The 23,106-nt window shown below is 35.1% G+C and overlaps 1 protein-coding gene across 5 annotated transcripts; it reads left to right on the top strand.

Moving 5' to 3' along the window:
• Nucleotides 1-64: 64 nt before the first annotated feature.
• Nucleotides 65-22,797, top strand: LOC144310431 (glutamate decarboxylase 1-like). 5 transcript variants are annotated; one of them, XR_013376166.1, is made up of 13 exons: nt 65-364; nt 1,559-1,671; nt 2,004-2,119; nt 3,699-3,778; nt 6,231-6,285; nt 6,841-6,957; nt 7,943-8,007; nt 8,110-8,188; nt 12,588-12,737; nt 17,928-18,035; nt 19,422-19,652; nt 20,126-20,215; nt 22,169-22,217. XR_013376166.1 is itself a non-coding variant. In XM_077891374.1 (12 exons), the coding sequence occupies exons 2-12, from the start codon at nt 1,593-1,595 to the stop codon at nt 22,340-22,342; spliced, it is 1,113 nt and encodes a 370-aa protein (XP_077747500.1). In that variant the 5' UTR covers nt 65-364; nt 1,559-1,592; the 3' UTR covers nt 22,343-22,797. The 5 variants fall into 5 exon arrangements, 4 of the variants coding, with proteins under 4 accessions (XP_077747500.1, XP_077747511.1, XP_077747529.1 ...); XM_077891374.1 differs by lacking the exon at nt 19,422-19,652 and having other exon boundaries at nt 22,169-22,797; XM_077891385.1 differs by lacking the exon at nt 19,422-19,652 and having other exon boundaries at nt 1,535-1,671; nt 22,169-22,797.
• The last annotated feature ends 309 nt before the right edge of the window (nt 22,798-23,106 follow it).

Below are 23,106 nucleotides of genomic sequence, written 5' to 3'. Positions count from 1 at the left end.
TGGATCTCGGTGCGGAGCTCTGGAGCAAGAGGACATATGTTACTACGGTAATAGGCCATGGCATTCTGAAGAACAGGGTTGAGGATAGGTGAAGGGGGTCAGGACAGGGAAGAAGAGCAACATGAGACTAGACCTGGAGACCATTAGGATAAGCAGAAGCAAAGGCTTCATCTTCTGGGATGCTGTGCCCTCCTATAAACAATTGCTTCAAAGGGCAGTCCACTCGTTTCCCACCAGGTCTTTTATGGCCAAAGGACTGCACTATGGGATGTTAACTTCCCCAGGGCTGGGGACTTTTCTGGCACTCCCAGCAGATTCCATGGCTTGTCCTGCCTGGATGCAAAAAGAGACCCCTAGGCTGGAGGTCAGTGCCTGCCTTGTAGGTGGGAGGCGATTCTCTGTTGGGTTGTGGGTATGTCTGAGTGAAAGTGCTCACAGCAATGGCTGGGACTGAATAGTATCCACAGGCTTTAGAGACAGAGCAAGCTGAAAGCATCTAAAGTAGCACACAACTGGTGTCTGATACTGACATCTTTATACGAGAACATGTACAGGGTTCTTTAAAAAGGTTTTTGAGGACAAATAAAAGAATTTCTTGAAAATAACTGAACCAACTCTGATTTCAGAATGTACTGTTAAATACTTCATTGCTTATTGTACCTGGTATGTATAGACAAAGGTGTTTAGCCTTCTTTTTAACCTTAGCTGCTTCATTTTGTGGAAGGGACTCTAATCTCACAGTTTGACTCAAAGGAGAGTCCCCATTGCCATGCTTTCAATTCTTGTTCATGAGTCTCATACGGATCTTGCCTTGTACCATCTACTTGCTTTGAGCTACTACTGGAAAACATAATAGTTTTAAGGTTTTTTTTTTTTGGTTGTTTGCCCAAAGTAGAATCTTTAGGTAGAAAATCTTTATCAATTGATTTTGAGAAAAAGCTTTTTCTACTTATTTCATGTTCTGCGAAACATTGTCTGTAGCTCTATATATGGCAAGTTAGAAAGAGTTCTAGAACTACAGACAATGTTCTGCAGAACATATTTATATATACACACACACACACACACATAACTGGGCATTTTCTGGTCATAACAGTATTGTGTATGTACTGAGGGGCTAAGGCTTCCTTTCAGAATTCCTTTCGGTGGGAAAGAAATTCCCAGTTACTGCACAGTACATCGGAGTCCATGATACATGATACTTTCTTTATAGAACGAATATATTCTTAATCTGGAAGGGGTGATTTGGAGCATATAAGTTTTAACTCTTTCTTGTACAATCTTCTACAGAATACAAAAAAAATGTATAACCTTATCTAGCATATGATTTTATTTATCCTTTTCCAATTTATGATTCACAGTGGAACATGGATACTTTCTTTATAGAATGAATATATTCTTAATCTGGAAGGGGTGATTTAGAGCATATAAGTTTTAACTCTTTCTTGTACAATCTTCTATAGAATACAAAAAATGTATAACCTTATCTAGCATATGATTTTATTTATCCTTTTCCAATTTATATGATTCACAGTGGAAATCTATGTATGTAATATAGGTTTACCTACGAAATAGCTCCTGTATTTACTGTCATGGAAACAATTCTTCTTAAGAAAATGTATGAAATCATTGGCTGGGGAGAAACAGAAGCAGATGGAATATTTGCACCTGGTAAGAAAAAGCAAGAAATAATTTCTCTAAACTAAATGCAATATATAGTAGGAGACACTCAAAGCGTGTTTCAACAAATGATATTATTTTTAGGAGATAGATGTTCATAGGCCATTGTGTTAGTTATAAACAAAATTTCCATAAATCTAAAAGTTATGATTCGTGTTGTTTGGTATTTCTCTCAACACTTTCAAGGAAAGACATTTAAAAATAAAAATAAAGTTGGTGATTTGGCACCATTTTAGTTTCAGAAAGCTCTCAAATTGTCATGATTTCAATAAATATTTCTGATTTTTGAAATTAGGTTAACAGTCACTATTTCTCTTGTGTAGGTGGAAGTATATCCAATCTCTATGGTATACTAGTTGCTCGTTATAAACAATATCCAGAGATAAAAAGACAAGGCATGACTGCACTTCCGTGTATTGTGTTATTTGTTTCTGAACAAGTAAGTATCGAGTCTAGAGTTTTCCAACTTTTAAGAACCTTCTAAGATAAACTGTAAGGTAATTGTAAGTCTGAGAACATTAGCTTTACTCTAACAATATATATATATATTCAGTAATCTCTGTGTCTAGGTCTGCATATTGATATGAGAAAGAGAAAAAACAACTTTCCAGTCAATATAGGCCCCAGAGATTAGCAATACAGATGATTCAGGATTAAAATTTAATTCCAAAATATGAGAAACTAACAAAAAATGTGATTATAAATATAAAGCCTTATATCTTTACCAAAAATATCATAGTATAAAAATTTTAAACTCTTAATTTAACGATTCTCTTTATCATTGAATGAGGAGAAGAATGTGATTAATATTTTATTTTTCCAGTGAGGATCAAAAGAATCAGTTAAAAAGAAAAGGCTTATTTTTATAGACTATGTTCTGGCCAAATGTTTCTGATATTGAGACTGTATCCACTGATGTCTCCTTTTGTTTTAATGCTCCAACCTTGTGCACAGCATCAATGCTTTTTTAAAAAAAAAATTGATTTGTCCCTATAATAAGTCTGGTCACTCTTTTTCTTTTCTCCTCAGCAACAATTGTAATATTAAAACATTTGTAATGGTAGTCCCAGTTTGAAAATTCTACCTTAAATTGCCTGCCAACACCAGGTTTTCTTTGAAATGTCCCTGTGTTGGCAGTATGTTTCCATGACCAAGCTCAAATTAGCGTTATATATATGCACATTATCAAGTTGGAGACCACTGCTGCATGTTTAATGTCATTTGCTATAACATTTAACATAAATTAAAATGCTTACTTTGTTAGAAATGTCATTTTTATCTTTTGACATATAATTTTTTTGCATATAATGAGCAAATATGCTGAAATTCTATAATGTAGATAAAAAATCATGTCCTATTTAATTGGTGCATTCTTCATTGAAATGGAGCATAGTTAGGGTTTACATTTCTGCATTTTTTCTTTCATATATCTGATTTTCTCTTGGAAACTAAAAATAACTAGGTCCAAGTTCATATCTTGACCTGGTTAATACCTCCATCTCACTGATATTATTTACACCAGGTAGCATGACACAAGGAAATAGCTATCTAGAAGGCAAGAAATCAAGGTTGGTATCAAAGTCAAAATTAAGAATTGCAGGCATCAGAAGAATCAATTCATTTCTCCAAGCCTCATGGTTTAAAAAAATACATATCTGTAATGCAAGAGTTACAGCTATCTGGAACCTGCAAGGATTTTATCACTGGGGAATCTTGTTGCTAGATTTATAAGTGACATAACTTTCTATGTACATGGAGAACTAGGGTATTCAAACTCTTACTGCATGCAAAGAGTTGTGTGACAGTGTCTTCTAAAAGAGGTGTCACAACCTTCTTCATCTGAACAAATGTCATGATGAGGGTCTAGAAATAAGCCTTGAGACCCGTACATGTGTATATACATTTATACATGCACAAACCCATTCAAAACTATGTGTATGTGTGTCCAAATGCACTCGTGTAAATGATCATTGATTTCAGAGAATTTAATGCCTTGCCTATTTTCATTTTTGCCCAAGGGTCATTATTCAGTAAAAAAAGCTGCAGCGATACTTGGTATTGGAACTGACAATGTAATTGAGGTAAAATGTGATGAAAGGTATGTTTCTAACACATTCTCAAAAATTGTTATTATCATTATGCTTCATAGATTAAAATCCTATTTCCTATTCCAATTTTTAGAAGGAATACTTTCCCCGTTTCAATAAATTTTAGCTGGTGTAATTAAGAAGCGCCAAAGTTTTCCTATTCTATTCTTAAAATTTCTTTGCTAAATCGGACTGTCACGTATCTTCCCTATTTTAAATATATTGAATTACATATAATATAAATAAATATAAAAATATAATAATATCAACTGCTTTATCACTCTACAAAGTAAAAATATTTTTCTATTTTCCTTGAATATCATGCTTTAGAAATAAGTAAGATTACAAATATTACATATAGTCAGAAGATCATTTCTATGCATATCAAACTTATTCACACATCAGTTCTGTGCTGTATTCTATAATTTGCTTTCATAAGTTTTTTGGTTTTATTTATTTATTTATTTATTTATTTAGCTTTTTGGTTTTAGAATATGTTTTAGAAATCTTATCCCATGAATTATAAGACTTTCTTTATTCTTTTTAATTACTTCAGAGTTTTCCTTTTATAAATGTAGCAGAATTTCACAAACCTTATTTTAAAGGACACTTAAGGGTTTCCTCCTAGATGTTAGTATTTAATAGCAGTGATTAAATGCATATAATTGTATAAAAACATTTGAGAGTCTATGTTTGAATATCTCACATGAATTCCTAGAAACTAGATTATTGATTCAAAGAATGTCTGGATTTGCAGTATCATAAAGTTTTTTTATTTGCCTTTCAAACATTTTTAAGTTAATTGATGCTCTTCAATACAATGCTAAACCTGAATATTATCAATACCTTTATAATTGAAAATTCTGATCAGCCAATTGTACATTACCGTGATTTATCTGTTCATGTTCTTTGCCTACTTTTTGTTGGTTGTTTATTATTTGTTATTGGCTTGTAAGACATCTTTATATATTTAGAAATTCTGAAATATAAAGTAAATGAATATAAAATATCTTACAAATTTTTATGTTTATTATTCAGTACTTTCTCACAAGTTGTTTGATTTTCTTTATATATTCTGCGTGCATCTCCTGAGAATCATCCCTGTCCAAGATACTTTACATCTTTTTTATTATTATGAATGGGATATTCTATTATTTATTCACAACAATTAGTTTTTAAAAATAGGAACATGACTTAATTTTGTAAGCACCCAGTTGCTAAGCATTCTTATTATTTTCAAAAGCTTTTTAATGCATAAATTTAGGTATTCTAGGTATGCAGTCATAGATACTTCCATTAGGGTCTTTTCCTCTTTTCTTTTTTCTTCCCTTTTTTCCTTTTCTTTTCTTTCTTTCTATCATACGTTTAAATAATAATTTCTTCAGAAGAATACTATAACACTGATGGTAGTGAGCATCCTTATCTTATTCCTGACATTAGTAGGAATGCTTCCAGTGAATCATCTGTAGGCATACTAGGTTGCAATCTGATACCCAGATGGAGTAAAAAAGTGTTGACTTTTTTTTTTCTCAGATATTTGCTATGAAGAAATGTGAAGGCCATCTGAAATTTGCCACCCTTTTTCCTCCCTCATCAAGTGGATTCCTGATTTTTATTCCTTGATGTCAGGAGGCTTTTACTTTTTTTGAAAGTTTCTATTTAAATTCTCGTTAGTTAATATACAATATAATATTAGTTTCATGTGTACAACACAGTGATTCAACACTTCCATACATCACCTGGTTCTTATTACAACTAGGGCCGTCCCCATCACCTGTTTCACTCATCCCTCCACCTATCTCCTCTCTGGTGACCATGTTTGTCTCTAAAGTTGGAAGTCTGTTTCATGGTTTGCCTCCTCCCCATTTGTTCATATGTTTGTCTCCTAAATTCCACATATGAGTGAAATCATACGATATTTGTCTTTCTCTGACTGACTTATTTTGCTTAGCATAATACCCTCTAGCTCTATCCATGTCCTTGCAAATGGCAAGATTTCAGTGTTTTTTTTTTTATGACTGAGTAATAATTCATAGTGTATATATACTACATCTTTCTTTTTTTTTGTCCTTTCCTAGATCTTGGGCTAGGTTTAAGGTTAGATCTAGGGTTAGGTGAGGGTATCTGCCAGAGAAGAGATTTTTACTTTAAAATGAAGTTTAATAACTTGAGAGATTATCCCTCTGCATCTTTCTTAGAAAAGTAATACAAATTTTAAGATGACTGAATAGCACACTAAGGATTCTTTAATTCAACGTGATATTTACCATTGGTTTTGGGGACCTGAACATTTACCTAATATCTGTTTACTGAACATTACCTAATAACTAAATATTTACCTAAGAAATACATTAGGGAGAAACTAAAAACTATTTTTTTTTTAGTTTTACATATCATCTATTCCTCTCATTGGTAGAATTGGTATGTATATTTTTAAAGTAATTAATTTGTTGTATTTTTAAGGGGAAGGATGATTCCAGCTGAGTTAGAGAAAAATATATTAGAAGCTAAAAGAAAGGTATGTTCTGTAACTCCATACTTAAAATGCAGATTCATTTTTATTTTCTTTACTTATTTTCACTAGTGGGAAACAACTGTTAAGGTAATTTCTTTTTTTTTTTTTTTTTTTTTATTTTGTTAAGGTAATTTCTAAGAGAAATAAAGTAATCCCTAAATGTGGGAAATTCCTCATAAAATTAAAGTGAAAGAATTAAGTTAATGCTGCAGTATTTCTTTAATAATTTTCTGTCAAATAACAAATGAACACTTATCAGCACATGGATTAAACAAAGGAATTTGGTCATTTCCATTTTTGTGGTATTATTTTGCAAAAATAAATCTGGAGAGAACTATAATAAATGAAACTCAGAGACAGTGATACGAGTTCATCTTATGGTTACACTACTCTCCCCAGTCCTGGAGGTACCTCAGAATATATGAAGTTCTTAGGTATTTAAGGTTCTTATCCAAGTCATGCAGCTTCCTGATGCCCAGAAGTAATGGTGAAGTGACAATAGTCTTCCCATGGGACCTCCTGAGGTTCTACTGACGATTCAGCTTGTGTCATCATCAGGGCCAGACTCCTTTTTGCGTTGTAGCCACAGCTGGCAGCACAGTATTTGGGGCCTTTGACCCTCTCCACGCCATTGCGGATATTTGTGAGACACACAGACTCTGGATGCATGTGGATGTAAGTCACATCCTTTAGTCTAACTCCTAATTTCCCCTTTAAAAAAATGTATCCCATGAACAATCCATAAAATTACTTAATTGGTATTGTAGGCCAGATGAAAGTTTCTCTGGAAACTAATTTTTATAATGAATAGAATTGACTCAATATATTAGCCTGGAAAGAGCTATAAATGTATCAAGGGGTTTAAAATAGTCTAAACCTCTATTCAACTAAGAATTTAGAAAATCGATTTGAAGAAATAGTTATACTCTATTTTAATTAATTAATTGATTGATTTTTATTTATTTGGGAAATAGAATGCATGCACGTGGGGTGGGGGTGGAGAGGGGAGGTCAGGCAGGGGAGGGGCAAGATGGAGAGAGAGAGAATCTCAAGCCCACTCCACACTGAGAGTGGACCCCAACTCAGGGCTCAATCCCATGACCTTGAAATCATGACCTGAGCCAAAATCAAGAGTCGGTGCTTCATGAACTAAGCCACCCAGGTGCCCCTTCAAACTGATTTTAAATCAAAAGATTTAGCCCACCACTCTAATGAAAATTTTAAAATTAATACCTATTAAGGAAATCATAATTTTTGATACTATTAATTTACTACAGTGACCTTGGGCAAAACTTTCTTCAGCTTTGGTAAAAGTTGGATAAATTTAAAGTTATACAATATGGTAGATATGTTAATTTCTCTGTGGTATTGCCAAATCTGATGCCAACTTTTTCATCTGTCCCTGGAAATTATACAGAAGGTGTTTGAATTAATTAGAAACCTAAAACTTTACTGTGTCATGAATAGGCAATAAGAATTCATAGGAAGAAATTTTAAAATGCATTGTTCTTATAAGTAGTATAATGATAGCCAAGTTTATAATTATCTAACACAGCAATTAAAGCTTCATCAATGTTTGAAATAAATTTAACATGGGAAAAAGTCGCCTCTGCTACTTAAAAAGAAAGAATAGAAGAACACGTATCTTTTGTACCTGTAGGCAGCCTGGGGAGGTGGATTGTTGCTGTCCAGAAACTACTCCTCTAAACTCAGTGGCATTGAAAGGTAAGATCTGCACCATTGCTGGTGAAAGCAAAATAACCTGTTTGGGTTTCTATTCTCTTTTATTAGACTGTGAGCACTAATTGGAGCTGTTTTATCATCTAGAGCCAACTCTGTGACCTGGAATCCACATAAACTCATGGGTGTCCCCCTTCAGTGCTCTGCTGTCCTGATCCGTGAAAAAGTAAATGATTTCTATTTTTAAGTAGTGCCATGATGGATGTCTTGGTAATGACTAGTTTCATTGTGAATATTTAAAACCAATATAATTATGGCCTCATTGAATTAGCATAGTGCAGCACAGTTTGCCCTATTACACAGAACCTTCTCTCTTGATCTTTAAGTAGCAGCCACTGGGTCATTGAGGTGCCACAAAACCAAATGACTGTAAGCACAAGTGGTAACTCAATGTATGGATAAGACCTGGGATGACACAATGGGCAGTGATGAGATCAATAGAAAACCTGACCGTTCATGCCCCACTCATTAAAAACACCACGAAAAAACAAAATGTCTCTTAGGGATCAAATTTGGTCCACTGACCCATTTGTTATCTCAGAGCGTAGGGCCAAAAATATTGCTCATTTTAAATGTAGATAAGTCTGAGTAACTGCAATATATTTTAAGCATAGAAAGCACAAATTTATGGATTGTATGAAATTATTTTCTTCTTATATGTTTTTGTATTTTATCTCCAACAATAGTAAATGCAACGTTACATAAGGAGATAAGGCCATGGTCTTCTCCAAGGAGAAATATAATGATGAACTTTAGCTTAAGAATTCTTATCTCCATGTTTGTCAGAAATGCAAATGAATTTTATGTAGTATCATTTATAGCTTTGTTTTCCTTCTCTCTTACAAGCAATCCAAAGAGTTTGGATATAAAAATAAAGTGTCTGTGCTCTTACTACAAACTGCTTTAACTGGCACTCTACTTACTCTTTTTTTTTTTTTTTAATTTACTTTTATTTAAATTCCAGCTAGCTAACATTCAGTGTAATATTAGTTTCAGGTGGATGATGTAGTGATTCAACACTTCCATACCACAACTGGTGCTCATCACAAGTGCATTCCATAATCCCCATCACCTAATTCACTAATCCCCCTACCTTCCACCCTCTGGTAACCATCAGTTTGTTCTCTAGAGTTGAGGGTGTTCTTGATTTCCCTCCCTCTCTCAGGCATAAAAAAAGAATGAAATCTGCCATTTGCAACAACATGGATGAAGCTAGAGGGTATCATGCTAAGCAAAATAAGTCAGAAAAAGATAAATACCATATGATCTCACTCATATGTGGAATTTAGGAAACTCATTTACTCTTGAGTGCTCACTCAGTGACCACTTTATCTCTTTTTAGAGGGCCTTTATTCTCCCTAGCCTAGGCAATTCTCAGCAACACAAGCTGGAACACTTCTTAGCTCTGCTTCAGATTCTATTCTTTGGTCACATGGCAGCCATATTCCTTCAATATCCAATAAAATATTCAATAAAATGGCAGCCACCTTGTGTTTGAAGCCTGCAGGCTAACAGGTCCCCCCTTCCTGTCCACTCCTGCATGTCCAATACCCGGAAACTATAATTTGGCTAACATTTGTTTTCTTTAAGAAGCTTCTGAGTTTGCTCTCTCTTCCTATTGCTAACAGGTCTGTCTTCAACATTCAGATTTCTGATACCTTTATGTTTAGGACTCAAATACAATTTTTTTTTTTTTTTTTGCAGTCTTCCTTGATTTCTTCACCCATAGTGAGTATGTTGAAATAGCACATTTTATTCTATTATCATATATCATGTGTTCCTCCAAGAAGTTTCTGTTTTCTTGTTTTATACTTTTTTTTTGTATAAAAAAGACATATAGATGGTCAATGGTGGTAGAACAGAACCCTCAAACTACTAAGCTTTCACTAATTTGAAGGTCATCTCTGGAAAATAAGCCTGTTTGGGTGTGGCCTTAAATTAAGAGGAACATTTGGTTCTATCTATTAAACCACTTGAGTGTCTAAGGTTGCCCATTAGACCATTTTGACTCATGCCTTAATGAGCAGTATAAACCAAGTATGTTAAGTATTGAATGAATATATTTTATGATGCTAAAAAAACACATTAGGCACTATATATATAGATGTGTGTGTGTGTGTGTGTGTGTGTGTGTATTGCTGCAATTGTACACAAAATACAATTAAAACTAATTTTAGGGATCCCTGGGTGAGGCAGCGGTTTAGTGCCTGCCTTTGGCCCAGGGCGCGATCCTGGAGACCTGGGATCGAATTCCACGTCAGGCTCCCGGTGCATGGAGCCTGCTTCTCCCTCTGCCTATGTCTCTGCCTCTCTCTCTTTCTCTGTGTGACTATCATAAATAAACAAAAATAAAAATAAATAAAATTAATTTTAAATGTCTTTCATTTGATCTTTTAAAGGAAAGGAAATACCATGTGTTTTTGAGGTGAAGTGCTAATCATGTTAATCTCTTTCATCCAGAAGGATTTTTTCATAATGCAAAATTGAAACCCATTCAGTGGCTTCTTGTTGCTTTTAGGATGGGGATTAAAATCCCTGACATCGCCTATAATGCCTGGGAGGTACAGCCCATACCCTCCTCTGCTCTCCTATTCACCATTTGCTTCCTTTTGCTTTCTTCCCTTGACATCCCTTGACCTGCTCTTATTTCCCAGAAGAAGCAGTGCAGCTCATCCCCTATGACTTTGGCAGGAGTTTCTCCTTCTGCCTATGAGGGTCTGGCTCCACTTTGTCCCCCACACCCTCCCCCAACATCTTTCTAGTTTAGATCCTACTGAACTTGAAAATGACTTTTACCCAGAAGCCTTCCTAGACCTTCAGACTAAGTGAAATCTTTGATCTTAGAGCACAATATTCCAACACTGTGAAACTCCTCCACAGAGTTTATCTTGGGTACAATTTCACACTCATATGCCGTATTTTGTTTAGCGTCTAACCCACCTAACCTCCTGTAACCCAGATTGTAAAGTCAGTAGGGCAGAGCATTTCCACCCTTGCTTGCCACAAATCCACTGCCTGGGCACGATGTGTGACAGATTGTGGGTAAATGTGACTAGCTTAATCATCACATCAGAAGAGTAGATATAACCTATACTAATTATAACTCTGTCTAACATAACAGAAGGGGAATTTAGGGGGTGGCTGGGTGGCTCAGTAGTTGATCCCAGGGTCCTGGGATCGAGTCCTGCATTGGGCTCCCTGCATGGAGCCTGCTTCTCCCTGTGCCTGTGTCTCTGCCTCTCTCTCACTGTGTGTCTCTCATGAATAAATAAATAAAATCTTAAAAAAAAAATAAAGAAGGGGAGTTTGGAGTAAACTAAAGAGAAAATATTTACACGTAGAAATAGGATTCCTAAGATATAGATACATAAAGTACTCATTTCAATGTATCATTTCTATTCCTTTCTCCCTAAATACTTCAATTCTTACCACCACATTGCACTTTTAAGCCTAGATCTACAAGCCTTTCTTAAAAAAAAAAAAAAAAAAAAGAGTGTGATTTTTTTTTCCCTTGAAATGGGGTTTCCACAAACTCCAGGCCAAACTGCCCCTCTGTCGGATCCCAGATTCGTCACTGGTTGGTTGTGTGCCCTTGAAAATTGCTCAGTATGTTAAAGTATCCATTTCCTCAATTTACAAACATGATACAACAATAGTACCTTTGCTATGAGTTTTCTGTGAGGCTCAAATGATATACTACTTGTGAAGGGGCCAGTTGATAAAAAATACATAGTAAACATATTGTTATTTGCTTCTTGTGCAACAGTTATGCTTGGTGTGTATTTAAACGGTACCCCGTCAGTGCACGCACATTTGGCCTTGCTTGTGTTCTCTTGGCACACATCCTTTGAGAAAATCTTCTCTTTAACTTGGTGAAAAACACTTCTTTTCTCTAGTGATTACTTCTTAACCATCCAAAGCAAATGCTTCTCCATTCTTCAACACTTAAGAGGAACGTTTTCAACATCTTTTATGTGAGAAACACAAAATTAAATGAATGGGTTACTTTATTCTCTACCTACTGTGACTCCCAGAGTACTTTGCTGACTGGCACCCAAAAGGCTGATTCATGGGATAGTTTAGTTTAAGCGAACGAGGCCCTCAGTTCTCATTAACTTCAATACATAGTAGCAAATGATTTCAAAAGAGCAGCAAAACTTCAAGGACTTTGAGAAAAGTTAAGGAAAAATAGAGAAATCGTGTTAATCCAATTACACCATCTGTTGTCCCAGATAAACCCAAAGGACAACTGGATATACAAAAATCCTAGAAAGGTAACATGTGTTTATATAAAATAAACAAAATTCTCTTTAAAAGTGCATGGACTGAGAAATGTATAGAATTGTTTGAATCACTATATTGTACGCTTGAAACCAATATAACACTGTATGTTAGCTATATCGGAATTAAAATACAAAACTTCATAAAATTCAAAAAAAATAAATAAATGAAGGTAACAAAAAAGTGCATATAAAATAGAAATGCTAAGTTAATTGAAATAAATAATGGTGGTTTCTTATTGAAATGTATATAACCTACATGTAGATATATTCTTGCTTCTTTAGGGTCTTCTGGAAGCATGCAACCAGATGAGAGCTGGGTATCTTTTCCAGCCGGATAAACTCTACAATGTGGACTTTGATACAGGGGATAAAACTATTCAGTGTGGCCGCCATGTTGATGTCTTTAAGCTATGGTTAATGTGGAAAGCAAAGGTAGGAATGTATCATTCCTTTTATTAGGCCCTCTTTGTCTGGATCAAGAATATATAGATTGTTCCATTTTCTTTAGAGTTCTATCTGGGTGTCTTTTCCAAAGTTTTTGTCTCACTATTTTCCTAAATATCTCTCAAGAAAACTATATTTCTAACTACAGATAACGGTATTGTTGTTATCTAACTGCTATATTTCTAACTACAGATGACAACCTTGGCTTCTCAGGTCTAAATTCCAACTGGGGTGGAAAAAAAAAAATCTGGCATGTTCCACTGTTACTATATACTCTACCAAACTGTAAGACTAAAAATCTGTTAAGAAAATAAGCTAGTCTGCAACTTTTTAAAAAACTGTTTTTTTCCTCTACTAATTAGAATTGTTAATAGTCAAGTAGACTTGAAGTTGATAGAGATTCTCAGATGTGAACCCTTATTTGTTACATGGATGTGCAATCTACCTTTGCGTCTAAGCTCAGCAGATGGTCTCTCCAAAGATTATGACAACATAAAACATGTTCTGTACCCTTTGCCTGCCCCTTATTTATAAGTTTCTATTACTTCATTTCCAGTCCTCTATAAAAAGATGGACATTGGGTTCTGTGCCGATGAAAGCTATGACATGAACTAACACCATCTATAATGTATTACTGACCCTGCTATTTAATTTGAAGTCTTTTGTTGTTGTTAGAAATCTATTACCACAAAACCAGAGACACCACTTGTCATCAAAGTCACCTAGCAACATCCTGTCATAAAGTCAACACTCTGATAAAAGAACATTGGTGACTCAGGAAGATAATCAGCCATTATTTAGTTCATTGTGAAGTTTCATTGATAATTTTCTTCATTCAAAGATAGGCATTCTCTAAGTTCTTTTCCAGGAGGTTTTTAAATATCCAGTTTGGAAATTTTGTTAAGCTTGCTTTAAAACTATTCAAAGTTCCAATTTTTGCAAACACGAAGCTCAAAATTTTGTGCAGATCTCTCAGACACCTATAATCCAAATATCTCTCAGTGTGATTCTGTATTGATTTTATTTATGTAAATATTCTCAGGGACCTCCTGAACTCTGTAAGAGGTTGTTAGTTCTACCAAAGTTGAGCTGCCAGTCACAGCATATACCTACCTCGATTTACCTTACATGAGTATTTACACCTAGATACTTGTTGACAGGGGGCATCCTTGAACTCACAAACGCTCAATATGTATCAAAACATTTTTAAAAATTATATATATGTATATATATATAAAAGATTATGTAAAGGATCACATAGTTCATCTATTCCTTTATATAATAAAGGGGTGACATTTAAACTTTTTAACACAAAGAAATACATTTTATGCTGTGGCCCAGTAATACATACACACACGTAATTAAAACAAAAGTTTTAGGAAAAGATCTTATAATGTGAAATTCTCTAATATTTTCTTTTCTGCTCTTTTCTTTGAAAGAAAAGCTGATCTGACCCACTTCACTGGCTCTATTACTCGCTAATGACCTATCAACTGCAGGTCAAAAGATACAGATAAGCACATTTGGCCTGGATTAAGCCAGACCATCGGAGAAACACTTTGTTTGGCCTTCTATAAAGCAGATGTGACCAATGAATATTTCGTATCTATATTTATTTACTTTGTCCTTCCTGTAAACATGAGGTTTCCAAATCAGAGGAAGATCAACTATTTACTTAGAGAACATCTCTGGTGTCAGTTTCTCCTTCCCCTACTCCCCATTCGGGCAACTTAGCAAGGCCACATCACAGCACCCTCCATGTGCAAAGGAGATTTCTATCACAGGACAGGGACCCTGCAATTAGGAAACAGGAATCTTATACCAGCTGGCACACCCACCCTGAGAGAGAGGGAGGGAAGGAGAGAGAGCTTACGTTGACTCCTGAATGCTAAGGAATCCTCTTTGGGTGGAGAAAAGGAAGTCTCTATCCCATTCTACCCTAGAATGAAAATCACTTGACTCCTGGGGAGATAAGGAATATTTTATTACCCTTTCAATGGGCGCAGATGATTACATAAAAACTTAGTATACACTGGCATGGAAATGCTTTTCCCATAAAAAAAACATGTCTTACACTGGAAATCAAATTCAGGAAATATCCATGGCAGGTTCGACAGGGAGGTTTTGACTTCCAAGATTGAAAAATTCTATTTAGTCCTCCTTTGCTCTAATTACACAATGAAAACTTCATTGATGATAGAAAGAGGAGCCATTGTTAATGAAATTCATATTACTTATAAATATAATCAATTACATAAAATACTGTGTATTTTATAAAGAAGAAGAAGAAAAATCATATAATAGTATAAGATGCTACGAGCATTGACTATATATGCAAAAGCAAATATAATACAGAACCTTCCTTTTATGTAGATTTTCTACATGGGTTGGACTGGTTGTGGATTCATAATATGAATCTGTTTTGGCCATGAGAATGCTATAGGGAGTTTAATTGTCCAAAAACCCCATCTGCTTTTCTTAACTTCATAATTGCATTTGTCCCGGGGCTGTTTCCCAAAGTTTTCTCCCAGCCAATGACTGAGCCTGTCAGGGATCCTAAAGCATCCCCACTCTTGAGAGGCATAAGGCTCTTCTGACAGCTGACTTGGTGTGAGGTCTCCTCAGTGACCTTTCTGAATTTTCCTTGGACTTCTTGGTAGTCTAGGAAGTTTCCACCCCACTTAGCCTCCCTTTCTCTTTCACTTAGGCTCAGAGTCATTTACAGTCTGATACTTCTCCCACTCTAACCAGCTCCTCCTTCCACCCAGGTACTTCCACTAATAAAATCCTGGCACCTTTAATCACATTGTGATGTTTGCTTTTTTGAAAAGCATGAACAGAGTCCACAAAAGCTTAAACTAGAAGTGCCATTGTCTTTAATATTCAATCTTTGTAGATTCTTTTCACAGAACTTAAAGATTCATTTGCAATATAGACACATACCTTGATATTTTTAAATGCCAATTCAATATGCATGAATGCCATTAAAAGTTCTATATGGAAAATTCCTGGGAAGTAGTAAGCTCTATGGCAATCACTTCAATGATCCTTGGCCTCATTTCTCTGGAATCAAAAATAGGATCATTCATCAATAATTTCTATTAACTTTTCCACAAGCCTTTCTCCTTCCTCTTTTAACTGTTTATAGCTTCTTCCAAACCAGACTGCCTTCAAAGAGAAACTTCTGGCATATCAGATGATAACGTGGTTATCACAAGAAATTAGTCCATCATTCCAATTCTTAAGCATTTCAAATACTAACAATGCCTTTTCCAAATGAATGTTTGTTCAAAATTGTGAGAGTTGTTGGTTCTAGCCATGTATTCATATAATCGTTTTTTCAAATATATGTGTATATATAAAATATACATATTATAAACATAACACATACTATATATGTTAATTTCCTGTAGAGAAAGACATTGAAGGCATTGAAAAGGATAAGGAGTGAAGGAAACAAATTCTGTTGGAAACAAGTTCTGATTTGAGATAAAGTCCCCTTTAGGGCTCTTAGCACCCTCTTTACTCAGTTGTGTTCACCCGTATTGTATTGAGAATCCCAGAGCTCCCACATATCATAGGGGCCGTGAAATTCTGTGCTCATTGAACATTGCAAATGCTGTGCGTAAATAGGGTGGCAAGACATGCAAGTTGCATATACCTCCTTAGCTCACATGTCTCATTAGGGACACTTTACTTACTTGACTCACAAACACAAGTCCAAAGCAAAATTTTAAAGAATTTCAGGATAGCAATGGCAGAGAATAAATTAAGCAGAAAACTCTTCTGAGTATAGGGCCCATGTGATTGTGCAGGTTGTATGCTCATGAAGCCAACTCTAATTACAAAGGCTTATGTACTGAGAATCCACTAAAGTACGATTGTGAAGCCTAGAATAACTGTGAATGCATACCCTCAGCTTGGGCTCTGGGTGCATGGACATAAGCAAAGAGATCAATGGGGAAGCAATTTTAATAATGTGGGAGAGAGTGATTAGGCCAGCAGAGTGGCAGTGGATATAGGCTAAGGTATATTAGAGTCTAATTACATTTTGAAGATAACCATAATGAAATTTACCAAAGTATTAGATGTGGACTATGAAAAAAAGAAGATCAAGAATATGAGAGCTTTAAAGTTTCGGGATTTAGCAACTAGAGGATCAAATCGATACATTATTGAGATTGGAAAGACTGTGGCAGAAATAAGTTTGTGTAGAGAGATCAGGAGTTGAGTCTTGAACATGTCATTTTGAGATGTTCATTAGTCATCTCAGTGGAGATTTGAGTGAGCAGTTGAGTATATAAGTCTGAGATTCAAAGAGAAGTTCTCAGATGAAAATATAAGTGGGAGGGTCACCCCGTGTAGTGCTTAATAACACGAGACAAGCAGAAATCACCATGGGAAAGAAGGTGGGTGGAAACAAAGACTGGGCAATGCTTCTGTGCCTCGGTTGCCCACCTTATAGGGTTCTTCTAAGAGAAATTAAACCAAGTGTATACAGTACGGAACTACATGCCTGTGGTGGAGCAGAATTTCAATGGTTGTTAATGTTTAAATACATTCTGGGGATCCCTGGATGGCTCAGTGGTTGAGCGCCTGCCTTTGGCCCAGGGCATGGTCCTAGGGTCTCCAGATCGAGTCCCACATCAGGCTCCCTGCATGGAGCCTGCTTCTCCCTCTGCCTGTGTCTCTGCTTCTCTCTCTCTCTCTCTCTCTCTGTGTCTCTCATGAATAAATAAATAAAATCTTAAAAATAAATTAATTAATTAGTAAAAAATTACATTCTGCCTGCGAGCATGCCAAGGGCTTTATTTATAGTATTTCTCTCATTCCTTGTAACATTATATGTAACTTTTAAAAATTTGCTCTACATACTAGACAGATGAGAATCACATGTCAATATATTTAGCAAATGTGTGTAAATCTAGGCACTCAAGTGCAGGAGGCCAAGAAATCGGCCTTACATTCACAGACAGTAGGGATCAAAGTGGGATGAGGATCTAGAAATAATAAAGTGATAATGGATAACACCTACTAGTGGTAAGATAATAATCACATTATTTATTTATATAAGTACATTTAAATAATTTTAATCAATTTCAGGAACTTGTTCGATATAATTTAAAGGAACTTACTTTTGAATGGAAACTTTGATTTTTTTTTTTTTTTTGATTACAGGGAACCTGTGGCTTTGAGGCACAGATCGACAGATATATGGAACTTGCAAAATACTTCTATAAGGTTCTGAAGAAAAAAGATAACTTTAAGCTCGTGTTTGATGCAGAGGTAAAGATGTCTTTCTTTCTTTTTTTTTTTTTATAATTTAATGAATTTATACTTTGCTGAGTATTCTTACCTGAGATAATTTTAAAAGTATGCCTAGGGGGCAGCCCCGGTGGCGCAACGGTTTAGCACCGCCTGCAGCCTGGGGTGTGATCCTGGAGACCCAGGATCAAGTCCCACATCGGACTCCTTGCATGGAGCCTGCTTCTCCCTCTGCCTGTCTCTCTCTCTCTCTCTCTCTGTCTGTCTGTCTCTCATGAATAAATAAATAAATAAATCTAAAAAAAAAAAAAAACAAAACCTTTCCTTTAAAAAAAAAAAGTATGCTTAGCAATTCTCATAAATAGTTTATCTTATCTAAATGCAAATCATCCAGGTTTTAAAATCTGTTTTAAGTTCTGTGTCTTACAAGCCAAGGGTCCAAAAGACTTTTAATTGATAATGATTTTCAATATTTTCCTTTTTAGGACAGTTAGAACTATTTGGTTAAATTGCTTTTCTGATTTCTCTGGCACAGAGTAAGAGTAATTTAATTGTTCCTAGCTTTTTTTCTTGTATGTTATAATATGTAGCTAGGTTTCTGGACAGCAGATCATAAGAGAAGGTAGACTTAAAATTACCATAATCTTTGGTAGATTGTTATTAACCCACTAAGTAGGTATTAGTGAAAAAATTGAGATTTTTGCCAGCATTATGTCAATTTTCCTCTCCAAGTCCCAGTCAACCATCCAATGGCATGAAGCCATGCTAATAAGAACAATTGTTAGGAAAAAAATGTGCTTCGTCTGTCTTCGAAATTGTCTTCCTCTGACGACATTATTGTCTTAATTTTGGTGAGTCTCGCAGTTTTAAATGGAAAATTGTAGTAAATTTAAATTTTAATTTAATTTTTAATTTTTTTTTTTTAAGAGAGAGAGAGAGAGAGGAAGGGGAAGGATAGAGGGAGAGAGAGAGATAATCTTAAGCAGACTCCATGCCCAGTGTGGAGCTCCAGATGAGGCTAGATCTTATGACTGTGAGATCAACACCTGAGCTGAAATAGAGAGTCAGACACTTAACTGAGCTACTCAGGTGCCCCAAAGTCTGTTTTTAAAACTATACATCTTCTACTAGTTTATTTTCCTCCCTGAAATCAAATTTATGTAAAATTTTCTTGTATTTTTTATCTATGTGGAGAACAGCCAGTCACTGAAACCAGAAAACTTGAATTCATCTTGAAAGACCAGCAGAGGTTAATTATATCTGTTGAAATTTTGGAGATGTAAACCCTCTTATCTGTACCCACAGCCACTGCTTTAGCGAAGTCATCTCTGTTCTCTCCTGACTTACTATGATAGCCTAATACTAATATCTAATATTCTTCTCTATTCATTTGTTCTCTCTTCTAAGCCATTGTCCATATTGCAACCCAAATGATCTTTCTCAAATATGAGACTGGAACTAGCATTATTGTTTAAAATATTTTGAGGAATGGTCATGGAATGGATAGCTGAAGATCTCTGAAGGAAATTGAGAGAACAGAGCACGGCAAGGATGACTTACATAGATATGAACATCATTAAGAATTGTGGTAGGAGAAGTTAAGAAAGACAGCAAAAGCCGTGCCAGACTGGAAACTCTGTAAGGACAATGATGATTTCTGTTGTGTCTGTTTCTAGAGTCTGACACGTATTATACCCTTAAAAGCTATTTTTAAATATGTTAAAAGTGGGGGCGTCTAGGTGGTTCAGTTGGCTAAGCATCTGACTTCCACTCAAGTCTTGATCTCAGAGTCCTAGAATTGATCTCTACAGGGGGCTCCCTGTACAGTCGGGAGTCTGCTTCTCCCTCTCCCTCTGCTCCTCCCCCTGCTTGTGTGAGCTCATTCTCTCTCAAATATATATATATACACATAGAGAGAGAAAGATTAAAATATATAGAATATATTTTAATATATTTAATATTAAATATATTTATATTTATAAGTATATTATAAATATATATTATACATAAATGTAATATGTTAAATATAAAATCATTAAAATACCTCTGAAATGCTTAAGAAATTAGGTAGAGTTTTAAAGATATTTGTAAAATTTTTATGCTCAATTTAGCCTGAGTTCACCAATGTCTGCTTCTGGTATTTCCCACCAAGACTTAAACATATCCCAAAAGGTTGTGAAAGAGATCAAGAACTCCAAAAGGTAAGCGTGTGTGTGTGCGTGTATGTGTGTGTGTGTGTGTGTGTGTGTGTGCGCGCACGCTGTTTTTAACATCGCCTTTTAAATAATGTGTCTGTCTGGTTAGTTTGATTTGTTAGGACATGGTACTCACGTGGTCCCAAGCCATTGATTCAATACTTTAATATAGAGATGAACTCAATCTCAACATATCAGTCATTTTTCAAATTAATCCAGTCATAATATATGTAATTGAAAAATATTTATTGAGTGCTTAATATACATTATGCTGAGTTTCCTACTCTTTGCTTAATCCATTCATCAGTTAATACATATTAGGTATTCCAGTAGAAGTTCGAGGTATAAAATGAATTAGAATCCAAGTCGTAAGTTGGCTAAGAATGCTGAGTAGGAGAGAAGACAAAAATATAAATACTCACAATTGCTAACAACAATACAAGAGGTAGTTGTAGAACTGTTACAAAATTTGAAATACTTACCAAAAGATCACCTGAGCATGGATATGGGCTTTTATTAGAGAACAAAGAACAATATACTGGAAAAAATTCCAAATGAATTTCATAACAAGGGGGATAGCTCATATTTCATTGTTAAAGAAGATCACTACCGTCATATGCAATTTATCACATATATTTATCATAAGTTTTTAACCAGTATTAAGCAAGCATCACATATACACATTTTACTTTGAGTTATGCCAACATCACAACCACTTATGTTGGTGCCCTTATGAGGTACCCTGGCATACACTGAGTACTAACCATCTGATATCGATGTTTAAGAGCTTTAACTTTTTGTATCACCAAAATTTCACTGGGCTTGTAAGTCCTAAGTGAAAAATAAAGATTTTTTTGTTTTGTCTTTTGCTTCTCACAATACCACTTGTTTAAATATTTTGTGGTTTGAGGCAAGTATTAAGTGAAACTCTTTATATTTTTTTAAGTATATGTGTGATCTTCCACTAGGGCAATTACTACGGTTGAGAGCTAGTGAGGCACATGTTTTTATGCAGACTTGCAAGCTGGCTCCTGAGGTGCACACAGCGCATTTACCAGAGAGCTGTCCCTCTTAGGGACATGTTCTTGGATAGAAGGCAAGGGGGAGACCATCAAACAGTTCTTTAAAAACACCGCAGGCAATAATTAATATCTATTGTTTTATGATCATCTTGATTAACTAAAATATTAAATAGGGAAGGACATTACATGAAGTGTCTTTAAGGTAGATAAATATATCTATTTGCTTCTACACTGCCATCATATAAGATTTATGGGGAAATTAAGTAATGGATAGCATATGCAGCATTTTAGAAGTAAACTGTGTGCAGAAGCAAAAGTTTCAAGAAGCGCAGCAGGTTGAGTAGTTATAGAATGCCCTCCTCTGGCTTTCCCTAATGCCTGTGCCTCTTTGCCCTATAATAATAACCCAAGAATGTATTAATGTGATCTGGTCCCACATATATGCTGTCATTTACACATACAGGATTTGTTTCTGAGAAACTCACAAAGAAACTATGTTTTGCTGCAAAACAGTGACCTAGTAGAAAAACTTAAGGTGTAGTACAATAATTTAAACAATGAAAGTTATGATGCCAAATTGCGCTACTATTTTTCCATTGCCTATTTCCCTTTACCTCTTTCTCAGATGCTTCTATTTGAATTGGCATATAAATATAAGCAAAATGTCATACAACCTTCTTTAATGCATTCTAGCACATTCATATTATTTTGAGTTGGGTCATTGTGAATCATGAAGTAACAAGAGCTACAGTATGAATACAGAACATGCTGGGTATATATTTTTTTCCTGTACTAAACATCTTAAAAATTATCCCTGATAGTTTTAAATTGCTTGCTATTTTTACTCTGTACTAATGATAGCTATGTAGCCATCTAGAGTGTGGGAGAGCACAGGCTTGTAAAATTACCTTTTAATAATATTTACATTTGCACACAGATTGCTCCAAAGATTAAAGCACAGATGATAGAGGAAGGCACAGCCATGATAAGCTACCAGCCATGTGGGGACAAAGTAAATTTTTTTCGAATGGTCTTTTCTAACCCTGCCACAAGACGAGCAGATGTTGACTATCTCATCGATGAAATTGAAAGGCTTGGAAAGGATTTATGAGACTTCAATATGAGCTTGAATACAAGTGTGAATAGCAACTTAAAAAATCTGCTGCTGAAGATAAGAGAGGAATACTATAAGCAGTTTCCTCTCTTTCAGAACTTATGATTCTCTTTTATCCTTTGCTATCTAAGATGATGAAAGGGAAGCCAATTCACCGAAGATAAATAGATTAAATTCAAGTTCCTTCATGTATTTATTATTTTCATTAATTTGATCAAAATTATTGAAAATCTGCTTGCTAAATGTCAGCTACTTGTCTTGGTATATTCAGAATACATCAGTAAATAAGAAAGACAAAAATCCCTCCTCTTGTAAAGGAGGAAGCTCCATTGTGGGCATTGAGTAACTTAGCATATATTTACATGTTGGAATTAACTGAATAAAGATTTCCTGAATTGAAATAATTTTCGATATCACATGGTAGTATTGTCTCTGTCAAAAGTAAAATCATACGTAGCATGTTTCTCTTTTTCTTTTTTGGTTGTTTCTCTTTTTCAAACAGTCAGATGAATAAAGTGTTCTGTATTTTAGAGCAGAGAGTCAGGAATGGCAGCAGCTGACCTATTTCCCCTTTGATCCTTGTCTTTTTATTTAGAAGGGACTGTGGGCCTACTATGTTTCTATGAAATAATTTAATTCATTTTTTTCCTGCAACACCATTTTTAATGTCTCTAAAGATCCACTGCAGTGACATCTTTTACAGTTCTCCAAAAGTGTATCAGCCATATTTCATAAAATGGAATCAGGCCGTTCCATATTGA

The sequence above is a fragment of the Canis aureus genome, chromosome 1, assembly GCF_053574225.1.
Source record: "Canis aureus isolate CA01 chromosome 1, VMU_Caureus_v.1.0, whole genome shotgun sequence".
Classification (NCBI taxonomy): Eukaryota; Metazoa; Chordata; class Mammalia; order Carnivora; family Canidae; genus Canis; species Canis aureus.
This window is presented reverse-complemented; position numbering and strand designations above follow the sequence as displayed.